The following is a 17,307-nucleotide window of genomic DNA, read 5'->3' on the forward strand; positions in this document are numbered from 1 at the left end:
GATTTTCTGCTTACAGCTAATAAAAACAGGACATTTATGATTAGAATATTACAACAGACCAATAAAAAAAACTAAAGGTACAAGTCGCATTGAAACCCATTCTAATTCATTGAATGTGACGGTGCACTGTTTTGTTTGGGCATCACTATTATTAATTGTGTTATAAATCAAATCAATCAACCTAAATCAATATACATTCACTTTATAACTAATAGCATCAGGTCCTGCCAAAGGTTTTATAAGATCCCAAGCTAAATCTGATTTGGGGGCCTACTTGCAGTTTAATCCGTCATCCAAAAGCCACCACACAGACTTTATATGCAATTGTTTGTGCATTGTACATTCATGCATCTTCTATTCTGTTTATTCCATAGTGGGTCAAGGGGGAGCTGGTGCCTATCTCCAGCAGTCTATGGGCGAGAGGTAGGGTACACCCTGGACAGGTCACTAATCCATCACAGGGCAACACAGAGACATACAGGACAAACAACCTTGCACACACTCATTCAAACCTAAGGGCAATGTAGAGAGACCAATTTACCTAACAGTCATGTTTTTGGCCTGTGGGAGGAAGCTGGAGTACCCGGTGAGAACTCACGCATGCACGGGAAGACCATGCTAACTCCATGCAGAAAGAACCACAGTGAAGGCCACCGTGCAGTCCTGGGCATTGTACATTTAAAGCAAAAATAATTTTTATAAATAACAATTGGAATAAGTTTTTGTTTAAAGATGATAATCACAGCTGGTCCAAAGTACCAGAGAACAGAGCTGCTGCTTAGTGCATGCAATGACATCCAAAGAGTTCAGCTTTAGCCCCATTTGACAAGACTATATTCTCCCAGTATTTCACTGGCATGTCTTTTGTAGAAAATTGTAAACAATCTTCAGCATGCTTTTTCTTTACCAGTGGAGTCTTGTGTAGTAAGTGTTCATAGCAGCCATTGCAGTTCAATGCAACTACTCATAAATCTTACTGAGAGTTCTCCTCCTCTGCTCCTGGACTATTCTTCAGATTATTCTTTTGAATCCTCTGTCAGAAATCTGATGAGGGGCATTGCTATCAGTATGGTTTGCAAGATAATGTTATGGATGTATGATTCTGTGGCTTTTTTCTAATCATCTCTTTGCTGCCCTAATTAAATATATCTGCCCTTGTTGCTTATCTACTCACTGCTACAGCTTATACAACCTAACTGTTGATATCACATAAGATGCAACACACAATCAAGGATAAACTGATAAGAGGATGAAACCAATTAGGAGGGTTAAGAACAGGCATAGATAAAAGCAGGACTCGTGCTCCATTCTTTGTTCCTCTCGGTTCATCCCTTAGATGGGCTGAGGGGGGCCCGGTACCGAAGGTGAATGTCACTCTGTATCTGTTCAATTGTATAGTCTTTACACTGATCATTTTAACATTAAATCTTGATTTTATCCATAACCATTTCTCATTATTTCACAAGGTAAATACTTTGCTGGTTTTGCTGGTTGGGACTCGGAACTGGAGAGAAACGGACCCGATGGTGGACAGGGAGGAAAGTGAGCAAAAACTTCCATTTTGCAACAATAAGACTTTGTTTTTGTGTTTGTCTCTTTGCTTTTACAAATTGTACCACTCTATGCAATACTTTGATATCAAAAAAATGTTTTTATAGGTTATTAGACGATTATAAACCAAATTAAATGGATCCGCACATAGCAGCAAAAATACTTTATAAATACTAAAAGATTTCAGCAGCTGCTTTCTTTGTCTTTTTGCACATCAATCTCTTCTATCTATATTTCAATAAATTAGATAATGAGTTCAGATCAGGCTCATTTTTCAGATTAAAAGTGTATTTTAGAAATAACCTTTAAGCAGGGCTGCATTGTGGCACAGTTGGTAGCACTGTTGCCTTGCAGCAAGAAGATCCTGGGTTTAATTCCAGGCAAGGAGTTTCCACGTTCTCCTTGTGCATGTGTGGGTTCTCTCCGGGTATTCTGGCTTCCTCCCACAGTCCACAAACATGACTTTTAGGTTAATTGGTCTCTCTAAATTTCCCTTAGGTGTGAATGAGTGTGTGCGTGGTTGCTTGCCCTGTGTGTGTCTGTGTTGCCCTGCGGTGGACTGGCAACCTGTCCAGGGAGGTACCCCGCCTCTCACCCATAGACTGCTGGAAATAGGCACCAGCTTCCCCGTGATCCACTATGGAAGAAGCAATACCTTTAAGCAGGTATTAAACATACTTTTCTTTAAATCCACATTTCTGTATTAACATTTTTTATTACATGACATTTAATGTCTTAAATGTCATGTTTCCATTAGCTGTAATTGGAAAATCGTCATAATTAACAGAAATAATGGCTTAAAAACATCAGACTGTGTGTAATTATTTTATATATGTTTAGTTAACCAAAAAATTTTATATTTCAATAATATCCTAATTTATTGAATATGATTGTTTTTGCATTCTTTCATGTCTGCCCATCACAATTATTATTTACGTCATAAATAAAATCAATCTGATAACATCAATCAGTTAGACTAATTAAAATAAACATCAACCTTCGGAAGCATATTGATTCTATGACAGGTCTTTAGAACTACAAACCCACCTACTGGGAACTACAATTCGTATAAAAATGACGTCACTTTCTAACGACGGACCCAAAAAATGAAAAACATGGCATTTATTTTATTTTACTTAAAATTAGGGAATGGAGGTTATCTGGGGAATGTGCCAGTTCCAGTAAAAATCCAATATTAATGAGGTACAAGCGGTGGAAGCCTGGGTTCAAATGTTCTCGGTGGTGATAAATTGCATCAGCCGTTCAGGAAGGACCCCGTCTCTTTAACTTGGAGGAGTTTCTCGTTTAAAATGAGGATATTTGTATTTTTCTATCGTCTCCGTTTGACCGGTTGATAGTTATTTGTTAGTTATCAGGCGTAAAAGTGAATATATATATATATATATAAAAAAAATAAAGTGATTGTATTCCCGTTAATCAGGCGGAGCTGCCGCCTCTTCCATTCCCTTTTCATCCAAGATGGCGGGGGATGAGTCTGGTACAACGCTCGGTCAGCCTCACCTGGCCAGACAGGACCTTAGCACTTTGGTGAGTCCCCATTTCACAACATTTACAGCTTTATAGTTCAATGGCTGTAACTCTGGGAGGGTTATTCGGTTGAAAGGAGGTTAGGAAAAAGCGGGGACAGTTGAGGAAAACGGTAGCCATAGCTGCGCGGGTTCCACCCGGCACATGACGGCAGGCCTAGCGGGGAGGAGAGTTTCCCCACACCCGCTTCACTTTTACCGGATTTCTTTAAATCTTTATAAACTTCCGGAGTCCCGGAACTTCCGTTTTCATTGTCAGTCATGTCTGATTGTGGCAGTTGAGGTCGAACATTACTACTTCCATTGGTTGGTCCCTTTAGGCCAGGGGTCCCTACAGCGGATAATCTACCTCATTTTAAACCCTCCCAGAGGATGACCTGTCCTAGTCAAAGTCGGCTCATGGAATACGCGGTATATTTGTCTGCTTGGGGCACCAAGAGTACTTGAGGTTTCACAGGAGAGTTTGACAGTTTTGCTAGTTGTAAAGACACAGTGCAAACAAGACAACCGTTTAATGATAATACAAAAAAAGTGTGATTATTTTTCTTATTTTATATCGCAGTTGTTTAAAGATGGAAGAAGTTTGCTTGGCTGCTTCAACCTCCAGAAAAATCTGATCTGTTCATGAAAAAGAAAAACTTTAAGACTAGGAAGAGATTTTACCAGTTCATTACCCCCAAATAAAAAAGAAAAGATCTGAACTATCTCTTTAAGGAGTTTGTGTTTGGCTCACAGGTTAACTTTCTGTGGTAAATGTAAAATGCAAAAGCAATCAAACATGGACAGTATTTATAGACATTAGTGGTGCTGTGGTGGCTGGATGTTGGCCCCTAAATCAAATTGTTCCTGGGGCCAGCTCTAGCCATGCTGATCTTGAAACCATTTATACCACACACCTCACCACAGTCTTGCTGTCCTCACATACTTCTGGCGCATTACTTCAAGCTTAGTTTTATTGATTGCGACAGACAGAACTGACTTGTTATGGTTACATGTCTGTGGTTATAGAACAGAATAGCCTTTAATGTCACTGTCACAAGTACAAACAAATTGAAAAAAAACCCACAAGGTCAGTGCATAGAGCAATAGATCATTTATGTAAAATAACAAAAATAGAGGCACAGACAATGGCGGCCGGCTTAGAAAGGATGAATCATTTTTTAATGTTTTTCCTGGCAATGTGGTATGAAATGACGAAGGGCCAAAATGGCCGATCCTTGTTTATGATAAGCAGCCTCTTTTTTTCTTGTAACCCTATCAGACTATAAAACATGTTGAACCTCCATTACTCTTGGTCAGACAGAACATGTTCCCATCTCTGTGGAACCTTTTCATCCATCTGATTCATGTCGCTCCTTCTCCACACCTGCCACGCCCTCATTTCCTCGGGGATCGTTAGTTCAGTTTCCTTCCTCAGACGTTGTTCCTCATCGTCAGAACTGATGTTTTAAAGGTGCCTGAAACCACAGTTGTAATCCACCGACTACAAGCTGTCGTGCATATCTAACTTTTCTCTAACGGGAGATGAAATGATCTCTTCAACCTTCGTATAACCACAGTGCGTTCCCACCTGGCTTGATTCATGCATTACAAACCAAAACAATTGACAGCTTATTAGGAGACTTGGAAAATTCAGATTGGTTGGTGAGTTTGCTCTTTCTGTACTGCGTGATTTTACTTTGTTGTTCTTAAAGCTTTTCGGTTACAGTTTGCTTAGTTTAGAACAGACTACAGGATCGTTTGAGACCAAATGAGGGTTTGCTTGCAGAAATTATTTATTTTTAATGTAAATTAATCCTCATAATCTCATATTTCAGCTGGTTTAAAATGCTGTTGCATGTTTTAATAGTTGACTTTCATCAGACCAAACCAATCCTGATTGATCTTGCTGAGGTGAAGTGGTGGTGCTGTGGTGTTCTGGTTTGTTTTGAGGCCTCCCTGTCACAGCTGCCTCTCTCCAGGATTAAAAATGGGAATGCTGCTCTGCTCCCTGTTAATCCCAGTGTTGTTTCTCATTGTGATTTGTGTCTGATGTTCTCTCTCTCTGCAGAACGTGTCGACCTTAACACCTTTGTCTCCAGAGATCATCAGCAGACAGGCCACCATTAATATCGGTACTGAAATCAGCCAACATCTGTTTCAGGGTCTATGTGACAAATGAATGAAAATCTGTTTCTTTTCCCGGTTTTCTCTCCCGCTCCCAGGCACCATCGGTCACGTGGCCCATGGAAAGTCCACAGTAGTGAAGGCCATCTCTGGTGTTCACACCGTCAGGTTCAAGAACGAGCTGGAGAGGAACATCACCATTAAGCTCGGATATGCTAACGCCAAGGTGCCTGGAGCCAGTTCTGTGTAATTTCTTGCTTTTAATTGTGATAATTGAGAAAGAATCCTAGTTAAAATGGAAAATTATGAAGTTTTAAGTATTTTTCAGGTCTGAAAGTATGGAGAAAGAAAATGGGTTGTGAAAAATATTTGTGTTCGTAGACATTAATCAAAGTTTATTATTGTTCAAGTAGCACTGTTCCCCCTCTCTGCAGGTCTACAAGCTGGACGACCCTAGCTGTCCCAGACCCGAGTGCTATAGGTCGTGTGGCAGCAGCACCCCTGATGAGTTTCCCACAGACATCCCTGGCACCAAGGGCAACTTCAAGCTGGTCAGGTACGGCTGCAAAGAAACAAGTCCTGATTCAGAAACCAAACACTGCTGCCAGACTACAAATGGGTTTGATGTGAGAACAAAAAAAAAAAAAACAGCATTTGTTTTCCTCTGTTTTTCTTGTAAACTACTGACGTAAACTAGCAATTTGCTACAATCTGTGTTTGTGGTGCAGGCCAGTAATGCATCTGAACAGGTGGATGGATCTATAGATCTAAAATAGCTTAGAATGTAGTTACACTGATCCTCAAGGTCATAGAGGGCAGTGGGTATATCATGATGATGGAAAACAAAGAAAAGGTTGAGAAAATGTGTTTTTAACTCCAGCTGATACCATCGCTGTAGTATCTAATGATAAAATGAGTTGATGTTCTCCTGTTTCAGTCTAAATTAATGAGCATTTGTGTAAAAAGTAAACATACAGGATTATTGCAGATTGCTTATATTGATGAGGCACAGACTCCGCTATACGCTGCCTCGTCCAGCTCCTGATCATATAAACCAAATCTACGGCTGTCTGAATACCTGAGAGAACTAAAATACCTTGAAGAAAACATCTGATGTTGACCTCTAGATCCAGTCAGGCAGGAAGCTGGAACTGTTTCCTGTTGGTAAATCAACAACCCGGACGTACAGTTTGTTTTAACTCTTACTTTGATCTGCGTAATTATATTCAAAGGCTTGTTGGAGCGCAACAAATTCAGCCGAACATGAGGAAGTATCTGGACCGTAGGGGTCTGCTCTGCTCACTTTGACAAACATGTTTCTACTAAAATAGAAAAAGAGAGCCGTATGAAATGATCCGATTTTATAACATTTAGCGCTCCGAACACGTCGGATACGACAGACATCTCAGCTGACTGCTCATCCCTGAATACAAACTCGTTGTCCCATGATTCCTTGGGGTGCAGGTTTTATTTGTTCTTATTGAGGGATCTAACAAAACAAACAGGTCAGGACCCCCTGGTCTGTCAGTAGTAGCCGTTCAAACTCTTCGTTGTCTCCCCGACAGACACGTGTCGTTTGTGGACTGTCCCGGCCACGACATTCTCATGGCAACCATGTTGAACGGCGCTGCCGTCATGGATGCTGCCCTCCTGCTCATCGGTAAGTCTAGTTGATCCTGCGGGTTGATGAGCCTCTCCATCAGCTCTTGTGGACTCTGTTAACGATGCTCTTTCTGTCTGCCTGTCCAGCGGGGAACGAGTCGTGTCCTCAGCCTCAGACGTCGGAGCATCTGGCTGCCATAGAGATCATGAAGCTGAAACACATCCTCATCCTCCAGAACAAGATCGACCTGGTGAAGGAGAGCCAGGCCAAGGAGCAGTACGAGCAGATCCTTGCCTTCGTCCAGGGTGAGTCTGGATTAACTGGACAAACTGTCTGACTCAGTTTGGTTTAAACCTGCAGCCTCCACCAGAATACAGATGTCAAAAGACTTCATTGGAGCAGCATAATCCCACTGGTGACATGATTATCCCCCTGTCGTAATCGCCTCCTCAGAGTATCATCCGGTTCTGCAAACACCTGTTAATGTTCACTGGTCATTGTGAGAAGATAAACTTGGGTCCTCGTCTACGGTTGGGTCACGGTTGGGTCCTCCTCCACGGTTGGGTCCTCATCCACGGTTGGGTCCTCATCCACGGTTGGGTCCTCCTCCACAGTTGGGTCCTCATCCACGGTTGGGTCCTCGTCCACAGTTGGGTCACAGTTGGGTCCTCGTCCACAGTAGGGTCACGGTTGCGTCCTCGTCCACAGTTGGGTCACAGTTGGGTCCTCGTCCACGGTTGGGTCCTCGTCCACGGTTGGGTCCTCGTCCACGGTTGGGTCCTCATCCACGGTTGGGTCCTCGTCCACAGTAGGGTCACGGTTGGGTCCTCATCCACGGTTGTGTCCTCCTCCGCAGTTGGGTCACGGTTGGGTCCTCGTCCATGGTTGTGTCGTCCTCCGCAGTTGGGTCACGGTTGGGTCCTCGTCCATGGTTGTGTCCTCCTCCGCAGTTGGGTCACGGTTGGGTCCTCCTCCACGGTTGGGTCCTCATCCACGGTTGGGTCCTCGTCCACAGTTGGGTCACGGTTGGGTCCTCCTCCACAGTTGGGTCCTCGTCCACGGTTGTGTCCTCCTCCGCAGTTGGGTCATGGTTGGGTCCTCGTCCACGGTTGTGTCCTCCTCCGCAGTTGGGTCACGGTTGGGTCCTCGTCCACGGTTGTGTCCTCCTCCGCAGTTGGGTCACGGTTGGGTCCTCCTCCACGGTTGGGTCCTCATCCACGGTTGGGTCCTCGTCCACAGTTGGGTCACGGTTGGGTCCTCGTCCACAGTTGGGTCACGGTTGGGTCCTCGTCCACAGTTGGGTCACGGTTGGGTCCTCCTCCACAGTTGGGTCACGGTTGGGTCCTCGTCCACAGTTGGGTCACGGTTGGGTCCTCGTCCACGGTTGTGTCCTCCTCTGCAGTTGGGTCACGGTTGGGTCCTCGTCCATGGTTGTGTCCTCCTCCGCAGTTGGGTCACGGTTGGGTCCACGTCCACGGTTGTATCCTCCTCCGCAGTTGGGTCACGGTTGGGTCCTCCTCCACGGTTGGGTTCTCGTCCACAGTTGGGTCACGGTTGGGTCCTCGTCCACAGTTAGGTCACGGTTCGGTCCTCCTCCAAGGTTGGGTCCTCATCCACGGTTGGGTCCTCGTCCACAGTTAGGTCACGGTTGGGTCCTCCTCCACAGTTGGGTCATGGTTGGACGGTTGGAGAAGGACCCAACCGTCCACAGTTGGGTCCTCGTCCACGGTTGTGTCCTCCTCCGCAGTTGGGTCACGGTTGGGTCCTCGTTCACGGTTGTGTCCTCCTCCGCAGTTGGGTCACGGTTGGGTCCTCCTCCACAGTTGGGTCCTCGTCCACGGTTGTGTCCTCATCCACGGTTGGGTCCTCGTCCACGGTTGGGTCCTCATCCACGGTTGGGTCCTCATCCACGGTTGGGTCCTCGTCCACGGTTGTGTCCTCATCCACGGTTGGGTCCTCGTCCACGGTTGGGTCCTCATCCACGGTTGGGTCCTCGTCCACGGTTGGGTCCTCATCCACGGTTGGGTCCTCGTCCACGGTTGGGTCCTCCTCCACGGTTGGGTCCTCGTCCACAGTTGGGTCACAATTGGGTCCTCGTCCACAGTTGGGTCACGGTTGGGTCCTCATCCACAGTTAGGTCACGGTTGGGTCCTCCTCCAAGGTTGGGTCCTCATCCACGGTTGGGTCCTCGTCCACAGTTGGGTCACGGTTGGGTCCTCCTCCACAGTTGGGTCACGGTTGGGTCCTCGTCCACAGTTGGGTCACAGTTGGGTCCTCGTCCACAGTTGGGTCACGGTTGCGTCCTCGTCCACAGTTGGGTCACAGTTGGGTCCTCGTCCATGGTTGTGTCCTCCTCGGCAGTTGGGTCACGGTTGGGTCCTCGTCCACGGTTGGGTCCTCGTCCACGGTTGGGTCCTCGTCCACGGTTGGGTCCTCATCCACGGTTGGGTCCTCGTCCACAGTAGGGTCACGGTTGGGTCCTCATCCACGGTTGTGTCCTCCTCCGCAGTTGGGTCACGGTTGGGTCCTCGTCCATGGTTGTGTCGTCCTCCGCAGTTGGGTCACGGTTGGGTCCTCGTCCATGGTTGTGTCCTCCTCCGCAGTTGGGTCACGGTTGGGTCCTCCTCCACGGTTGGGTCCTCATCCACGGTTGGGTCCTCGTCCACAGTTGGGTCACGGTTGGGTCCTCCTCCACAGTTGGGTCCTCGTCCACGGTTGTGTCCTCCTCCGCAGTTGGGTCATGGTTGGGTCCTCGTCCACGGTTGTGTCCTCCTCCGCAGTTGGGTCACGGTTGGGTCCTCGTCCACGGTTGTGTCCTCCTCCGCAGTTGGGTCACGGTTGGGTCCTCCTCCACGGTTGGGTCCTCATCCACGGTTGGGTCCTCGTCCACAGTTGGGTCACGGTTGGGTCCTCGTCCACAGTTGGGTCACGGTTGGGTCCTCGTCCACAGTTGGGTCACGGTTGGGTCCTCCTCTACAGTTGGGTCACGGTTGGGTCCTCGTCCACAGTTGGGTCACGGTTGGGTCCTCGTCCACGGTTGTGTCCTCCTCTGCAGTTGGGTCACGGTTGGGTCCTCGTCCACGGTTGTGTCCTCCTCCGCAGTTGGGTCACGGTTGGGTCCTCCTCCACGGTTGGGTTCTCGTCCACAGTTGGGTCACGGTTGGGTCCTCGTCCACAGTTAGGTCACGGTTCGGTCCTCCTCCAAGGTTGGGTCCTCATCCACGGTTGGGTCCTCGTCCACAGTTAGGTCACGGTTGGGTCCTCCTCCACAGTTGGGTCATGGTTGGACGGTTGGAGAAGGACCCAACCGTCCACAGTTGGGTCCTCGTCCACGGTTGTGTCCTCCTCCGCAGTTGGGTCACGGTTGGGTCCTCGTTCACGGTTGTGTCCTCCTCCGCAGTTGGGTCACGGTTGGGTCCTCCTCCACAGTTGGGTCCTCGTCCACGGTTGTGTCCTCATCCACGGTTGGGTCCTCGTCCACGGTTGGGTCCTCATCCACGGTTGGGTCCTCATCCACGGTTGGGTCCTCGTCCACGGTTGTGTCCTCATCCACGGTTGGGTCCTCGTCCACGGTTGGGTCCTCATCCACGGTTGGGTCCTCGTCCACGGTTGGGTCCTCCTCCACGGTTGGGTCCTCGTCCACAGTTGGGTCACAATTGGGTCCTCGTCCACAGTTGGGTCACGGTTGGGTCCTCATCCACAGTTAGGTCACGGTTGGGTCCTCCTCCAAGGTTGGGTCCTCATCCACGGTTGGGTCCTCGTCCACAGTTGGGTCACGGTTGGGTCCTCCTCCACAGTTGGGTCACGGTTGGGTCCTCGTCCACAGTTGGGTCACGGTTGGGTCCTCCTCCAAGGTTGGGTCCTCATCCACGGTTGGGTCCTCGTCCACAGTTGGGTCACGGTTGGGTCCTCCTCCACAGTTGGGTCACGGTTGGGTCCACGTCCACAGTTAGGTCACAATTGGGTCCTCATCCACGGTTGGGTCCTCCTCCACAGTTGGGTCACGATTGGGTCCTCATCCACGGTTGGGTCCTCCTCCAAGGTTGGGTCCTCATCCACGGTTGGGTCCTCGTCCACAGTTGGGTCACGGTTGGGTCCTCCTCCACAGTTGGGTCACGGTTGGGTCCTCCTCCACAGTTAGGTCACGGTTGGGTCCTCCTCCACAGTTAGGTCACGGTTGGGTCCTCCTCCACAGTTGGGCCACGGTTGGGTCCTCCTCCACAGTTAGGTCACGGTTGGGTCCTCCTCCACAGTTAGGTCACGATTGGGTCCTCATCCAAGGTTGGGTCCTCATCCACGGTTGGGTCCTCGTCCACAGTTGGGTCACGGTTGGGTCCTCCTCCACAGTTGGGTCACGGTTGGGTCCTCCTCCACGGTTGGGTCCTCCTCCACAGTTGGGTCACGGTTGGGTCCTCCTCCACCGTTGGGTCCTCGTCCACAGTTAGGTCACGATTGGGTCCTCCTCCACAGTTGGGTCACGGTTGGGTCCACGTCCACAGTTAGGTCACAATTGGGTCCTCATCCACGGTTGGGTCCTCCTCCACAGTTGGGTCACGATTGGGTCCTCATCCACGGTTGGGTCCTCCTCCAAGGTTGGGTCCTCATCCACGGTTGGGTCCTCGTCCACAGTTGGGTCACGGTTGGGTCCTCCTCCACAGTTGGGTCACGGTTGGGTCCTCCTCCACAGTTAGGTCACGGTTGGGTCCTCCTCCACAGTTAGGTCACGGTTGGGTCCTCCTCCACAGTTGGGCCACGGTTGGGTCCTCCTCCACAGTTAGGTCACGGTTGGGTCCTCCTCCACAGTTAGGTCACGATTGGGTCCTCATCCAAGGTTGGGTCCTCATCCACGGTTGGGTCCTCGTCCACAGTTGTGTCACGGTTGGGTCCTCCTCCACAGTTGGGTCACGGTTGGGTCCTCCTCCACGGTTGGGTCCTCGTCCACAGTTAGGTCACGATTGGGTCCTCATCCACGGTTGGGTCCTCGTCCACAGTTAGGTCACGATTGGGTCCTCCTCCACAGTTGGGTCACGGTTGGGTCCTCCTCCACGGTTGGGTCCTCGTCCACAGTTAGGTCACGATTGGGTCCTCATCCACGGTTGGGTCCTCGTCCACAGTTGGGTCACGGTTGGGTCCTCCTCCACAGTTGGGTCACGGTTGGGTCCTCCTCCACGGTTGGGTCCTCGTCCACAGTTAGGTCACGATTGGGTCCTCATCCACGGTTGGGTCCTCGTCCACAGTTTGGTCACGATTGGGTCCTCCTCCACAGTTGGGTCACGGTTGGGTCCTCCTCCATGGTTGGGTCCTCGTCCACAGTTAGGTCACGATTGGGTCCTCATCCACGGTTGGGTCCTCGTCCACAGTTAGGTCACGATTGGGTCCTCCTCCACAGTTGGGTCACGGTTGGGTCCTCCTCCACGGTTGGGTCCTCGTCCACAGTTAGGTCACGATTGGGTCCTCCTCCACAGTTGGGTCACGGTTGGGTCCTCCTCCACGGTTGGGTCCTCGTCCACAGTTAGGTCACGATTGGGTCCTCATCCACGGTTGGGTCCTCATCCAGCTGTTCTAAACATTTCAATCATCACAGATCTGCAGGTAGGGGCGGCTTTAGACCAGCAGCTATTTTCTCGTATCGTTTTCCTGATTTCTGATGATCAGCACACATCTGCGTTACTTGAGTAGCATGTTCTCTTGTCTTTCCTATTGCTAAGAGGAATCAGAATCAGCTTTATTGTCGAGTTTGTGCACAGACACAAGGAATTTGACCCCAGTACATTTTGCTCTCAGTGAAGATTGTTTTTGGGCTTCTGTTTCACTCTATATTTATACCTGAAAGAAAACCGGGATTCGTTGATCACTAATTAGGTTATTAGAAACTCTGATTAATGTATAAATTACAGAACAGCTTCAGTTTGAATTATTTTATGTAAAAATGTTTTTAAAGCAACTGTTCTCCCTCAAATTAGAGGTTGAATTCTTCCGTAGTTTTTTAGATGACACAGCAACAATAAAAGATGTTTTTATGTCGAAGTTTTTAGCAGATCTTCAGCAAGTGTGTTACTGAGTGTGAAGAGCGCTGAATCTCTGCTGATGTTTCTCCTGCAGGCACAGTAGCTGAGGGAGCTCCCATCATTCCCATCTCTGCGCAGCTGAAGTACAACATCGAAGTGGTTTGCGAATACATCGACAAAAAGATCCCTGTTCCTGTCAGAGACTTCACCTCGGAGCCCCGCCTCATCGGTAGGAATAAAACGGATCAAGTGTTGCTTGTTTCCTGTGTTTCTGTCGGCACATTTTAACGGGACGGAAACTTCAGTCATCAGATCCTTTGACGTGAACAAACCAGGTTGTGAGGTGGATGACCTGAAGGGAGGCGTGGCAGGAGGAAGCATCCTGAAGGGTGTGCTGAAGGTGAAGACCGCAGCAATAAACGGCCACGGTGCTCTAGAACTTTTATCTGAAATGTCTGTGTGTGTGTGACCCGCAGGTGGGTCAGGAGATTGAGGTCCGGCCCGGAATCGTCTCCAAAGACCATGAGGGAAAGCTGATGTGCAAACCCATCTTCTCCAAGATCGTCTCTCTGTTTGCTGAACACAACGATCTGCAGTACGCCGCACCAGGAGGCCTCATCGGTGAGGGAACATTTAAGGTCTCATTTTCAGAGCTGGAGAGAAAACAGAGATGTTCAAATCTGGACTCTGGAGGTTTAAATGTAACAGAAATGACCTGAGGATCCATGAAGTCCACAGAGGAACAGAGTTCCTACAGTCTGGATTATTACAAAAATAAAATCCAAAAATGTTTCTATTTTACACTTTTAGTTCCTGTCCAGTTGTTCAAATGTTGTCCTTTCTTCTCTTCCTAGTTTTCCTTCTTTCATCTGAACTCATGTCCTTTCCCTCCTCCTTTTATCATGCCTCCCTTTCTTCCTTTTGTATATCCCTTGCTTCTGTACTTTTTTCCTTCCTACCTTGTTTCCTTTCTTTGTGTCCCTCCATTCTTACATGATCCATTTTGTTCATCCTTCCTTCCTACCTTGTGTACTTTTTTATTTTCTTGAGTCCTTCTGTCCTTAATTCCTCAGTTTTTCATTCAGATACTTCCTCACTTTTTCCCGTCTTAACTTTCCTCATCCCTTCTTTGTGTTAGTGTTTCCTTTTTTCCTTCCTTCCGTCCTTCCTTCTTTTCTTTCTTTTTTCCTTCAGCCTTTGTTGTGTCGATCCTTCCTTCTCATTTGACCCGGTTTGTTCCAGGTTCCATATTTAGGTCGTATTCACACCTGCCACTTTTTGTCTGCTTTAAATGGACCAGAGTTCGTTTCCCCCGTTGGTCGTGACCTTTTGTGCAGGTGTGAATACACAGTAGCAAAGGTGTACGTTGAACTAAAAATCATACCTGATCAGCTGTATGTTGCTTAGCAACACTACTAGCATGTTGTGGGACAGGACTCTTGTTTTCTCTGACGCCGTTTCAAAATTATAAATAGAACTTGGCAAAATCTGTGTTGACTCTCTTGACTCACAGTAATATTGCAGCTGTAATAACGGCACAAATATGCAGAACAGAGTTTCTGCACGCAGCACGTCTACAGATGTTTGCCCAAGTTTTCGGGTCTGTGCTCTGTCCCGCCCCCGTCATTTCTGTCCAATGGGAGCAATGATCGTCACCCACATGGCTTTGTTTACAAGTAATAGTTCACTTGCAAAAAGTACAATGTGAAAACAAACCGCACCACATGAAAAATAAAGTTCTCCCTTGGTCCGGACCAAACAGGCGGACTGAAGGACTTTCCTGGTGTGAATACACCCTTAAGTTCTGCCCTCTGTAGAAAAATGTCCAAATAATTGATAGCGAACATTTAAACGTGTTATTATAAAATGACCGTACTTTGGGAATTTGAGTCTGGACAAGTGGGGGAAAAAAAATAAAAACAAACTATCCGTCTCTCCAGGTGTCGGAACAAAGATCGACCCGACGTTGTGCCGAGCGGACCGTATGGTGGGTCAGGTGCTGGGGGCCGTTGGAGCGCTGCCAGAGATCTTCACCGAGCTGGAGATCTCCTATTTCCTCCTCAGAAGGCTGCTTGGAGTCCGCACAGAGGGGGACAAAAAGGCCGCCAAGGTGAGCCGTGCATCATGGGAAACGTAGTCCTGATTCCTCAGCGATATCAGTTTATGACCAGCTTTCTCCGGTCTCCAGGTCCAGAAGCTGTCCAAGAACGAGGTGCTGATGGTAAACATCGGCTCGCTGTCGACAGGCGGACGCGTCAGCGCCGTCAAGGCTGATCTGGCCAAGATCGTCCTCACCAACCCGGTGTGCACGGAGGTCGGAGAGAAGATCGCGCTCAGTCGGCGTGTGGAGAAACACTGGCGGTAAGAAGCAGCGGATTTCTCCTGGAGTTCAGATTAGTGTCTGAGGACCGCAGCAAGGGATGCGTTCAGGTCCAGAAATCTTCAGCCAGTTATCAGGAGCCCTGTTGAAACCAACTTATTGATCCATTTAAAGCTTCCTGTATGTGTTAAATATACAGCAGCAGCCGTCTGTATGAAGAGAGTTGAGTTCAAACCTGGTTTGATCTTTGCTCCATAAGATCAAACCAGATGGACGATCTATCTCTAGGAGATCCGGGCCTGAAGGCTTAGACCTGCTGTGTTCGGTTTGGATCCTGAATCATTTCCATGTGATGCTGTTGCTACATTTAGTTTTACAGTAGAAGTAGAAATATTCCAAGTCTGGTGAAGCGTGTTGAGTCCGCTGAAGCAACGGTTTGGGCTTTTCCTGTAATCAGGTTCTGAGTTACCTACAACACTGGAGGCTTTAGTCTCACAGATTTAAGAAATAAGTTACGATGAAGCGTGTTTAGACTCTGGATGAAACATGGAAGCCAGACTGGAGCCATTTTGGCTCACATTGAAGCATTTTGTTAAGGAGGACCAGCTCATTTTGGAAGTTTAAGTTTAGCTTTATTGTTTGTATAGTCGGCTCTGAGTTGGTCCAACAAGTGACAAACATCACAAATTATTTTCAGCTAGGACTCTTGTCCCTATAAAAATAAAGCGATGAATGGAAAAATGAACAACTTTTACAGATCTTTAGGATTTAATTTTGGCTTTGTTGTTCTGTGTTGGTCTCAGTCTGATCGGCTGGGGACAGATCAGAAGAGGCGTGACCATCACACCTACAGTGGACGACGACTGAGACGAAAAAGCAGGACGTCAGCCGGACAACTCGACCACCCCACTCCTAAAGGATTTGTTTTGTTTTTCATTTTTACAACTGGGACGTTTTGTTGGTTTAAAGACGCCTCCTGCATCTCCTCTGCGTTTGTTTCTGCTGGAGACGAAGGAGCACAGAGGAGGTGCTCCTACACAGCAGTCAGTGCAGAGGACATCCTTCGCTGGGCTTCAGATTTCAGATTGAATAAAATACGTTTGGAAGGAACTTCTGTGTCTTTGAGGTTTAATGGGGTTTAAACTGGTTCTTCATTGAAAGGTCAAGGTGTACGTTTATTAGTTATTTCTTCTGGATCATGGAGCTGTGAGATGTTTTAGATGTGCCCTTACTTTACCACACCTGATTCAAAGAACTAAATTATCTCTGTGGCTTGTCTCCATATCAGCAGGAACCTGAGGAACAATTCATTTAAATCTGGCTTTCCAAGCAGGGAAGCATCTAAAACGTTCAGGAAGTCGGAGCTGCAGGACCGGAGCTTCCTGCCTCTGATTCTGATTCATAGATGGCAGCGTAAACAACACAGAATACAATTAATTTAAATGGCCACTAAAAAATATGATCAAACATTTTAAGACATGGCTGCATTGATTCTGAGCCATTATTTCAGCATTTTGTTCAACCTAAAAATGCAGTTTGCAGCACAATGTTCATAATGATGAAATAAACCAGAAGAGAATCAAGAGGGAACTGGGATGAAGGTTTTTATAAAAGTCCTGACCCAGTTCTGGTTTTTGAGCTTGCCAGACTTGCAGCTCATCTGTTAAAGTCTTCATCAGTGGTTCTCCAGGTCTTCTGATACGTGTAGCAAAAAGGGCCAAAATTCAATGTCGGTAAGTTTTTAAATAAATGATTATTTAAATAAAACTGGGGATACATTGATTAATATTTTATCATATTTTTAAAATTATATATTAAATGCATAATTGAATTATTTCATTCAAAAAGCATTTTTATTTAAATAATTCAGAGTAATGTGTTGATTTAATCTTTACCTTATTGCTCAGCCTCATCCAGCACACAATCATTTTGACATTTAATTTGGCTATTTGTCGTTGACACCTTTTAATGGCTATATAAGTATTTTTTTATATTATATAAAAATTTATATAATATAAACATTTAGCATTATTATTGTTTATTGACTGATATTTTAAAGGTTTTGTTTAGCTGCTTTTTCATTCACTTTCCATTATCTGTTCACATCTGAACCCAAATCAGTTTTAAATAAATGCTTCATATTCTCTAAATAAAATAGAAAAATGAACTTTT

At 47.2% G+C, this 17,307-nt stretch overlaps 1 protein-coding gene across 1 annotated transcript; it reads left to right on the forward strand.

The window, feature by feature from the left end:
- The first annotated feature begins 3,002 nt into the window (after positions 1–3,002).
- eif2s3 (eukaryotic translation initiation factor 2, subunit 3 gamma) lies at positions 3,003–16,245 on the forward strand. The gene is made up of 12 exons (XM_047350053.1): positions 3,003–3,099; positions 5,149–5,212; positions 5,303–5,430; positions 5,639–5,760; positions 6,770–6,864; positions 6,954–7,112; positions 12,910–13,044; positions 13,121–13,215; positions 13,292–13,436; positions 14,756–14,925; positions 15,004–15,176; positions 15,939–16,245. Exons 1-12 carry the CDS (start codon positions 3,031–3,033, stop codon positions 16,000–16,002), a joined length of 1,419 nt encoding a protein of 472 aa, XP_047206009.1. The 5' UTR covers positions 3,003–3,030; the 3' UTR covers positions 16,003–16,245.
- The last annotated feature ends 1,062 nt before the right edge of the window (positions 16,246–17,307 follow it).

This window comes from Girardinichthys multiradiatus, chromosome 21 (genome assembly GCF_021462225.1).
Source record: "Girardinichthys multiradiatus isolate DD_20200921_A chromosome 21, DD_fGirMul_XY1, whole genome shotgun sequence".
In the NCBI taxonomy this organism is placed as follows: domain Eukaryota; kingdom Metazoa; phylum Chordata; class Actinopteri; order Cyprinodontiformes; family Goodeidae; genus Girardinichthys; species Girardinichthys multiradiatus.

Excerpts from the sequence above, each read along its gene's own strand:
- eif2s3 (XM_047350053.1), top strand. The coding sequence starts at position 3,031 with ATGGCGGGGGATGAGTCTGGTACAACGCTCGGTCAGCCTCACCTGGCC. Across the intron at positions 5,431-5,638 it reads TCGGATATGCTAACGCCAAG|GTCTACAAGCTGGACGACCC; the intron begins GTGCCTGGAGCC and ends CCCTCTCTGCAG. Across the intron at positions 13,045-13,120 it reads CTCGGAGCCCCGCCTCATCG|TCATCAGATCCTTTGACGTG; the intron begins GTAGGAATAAAA and ends CGGAAACTTCAG.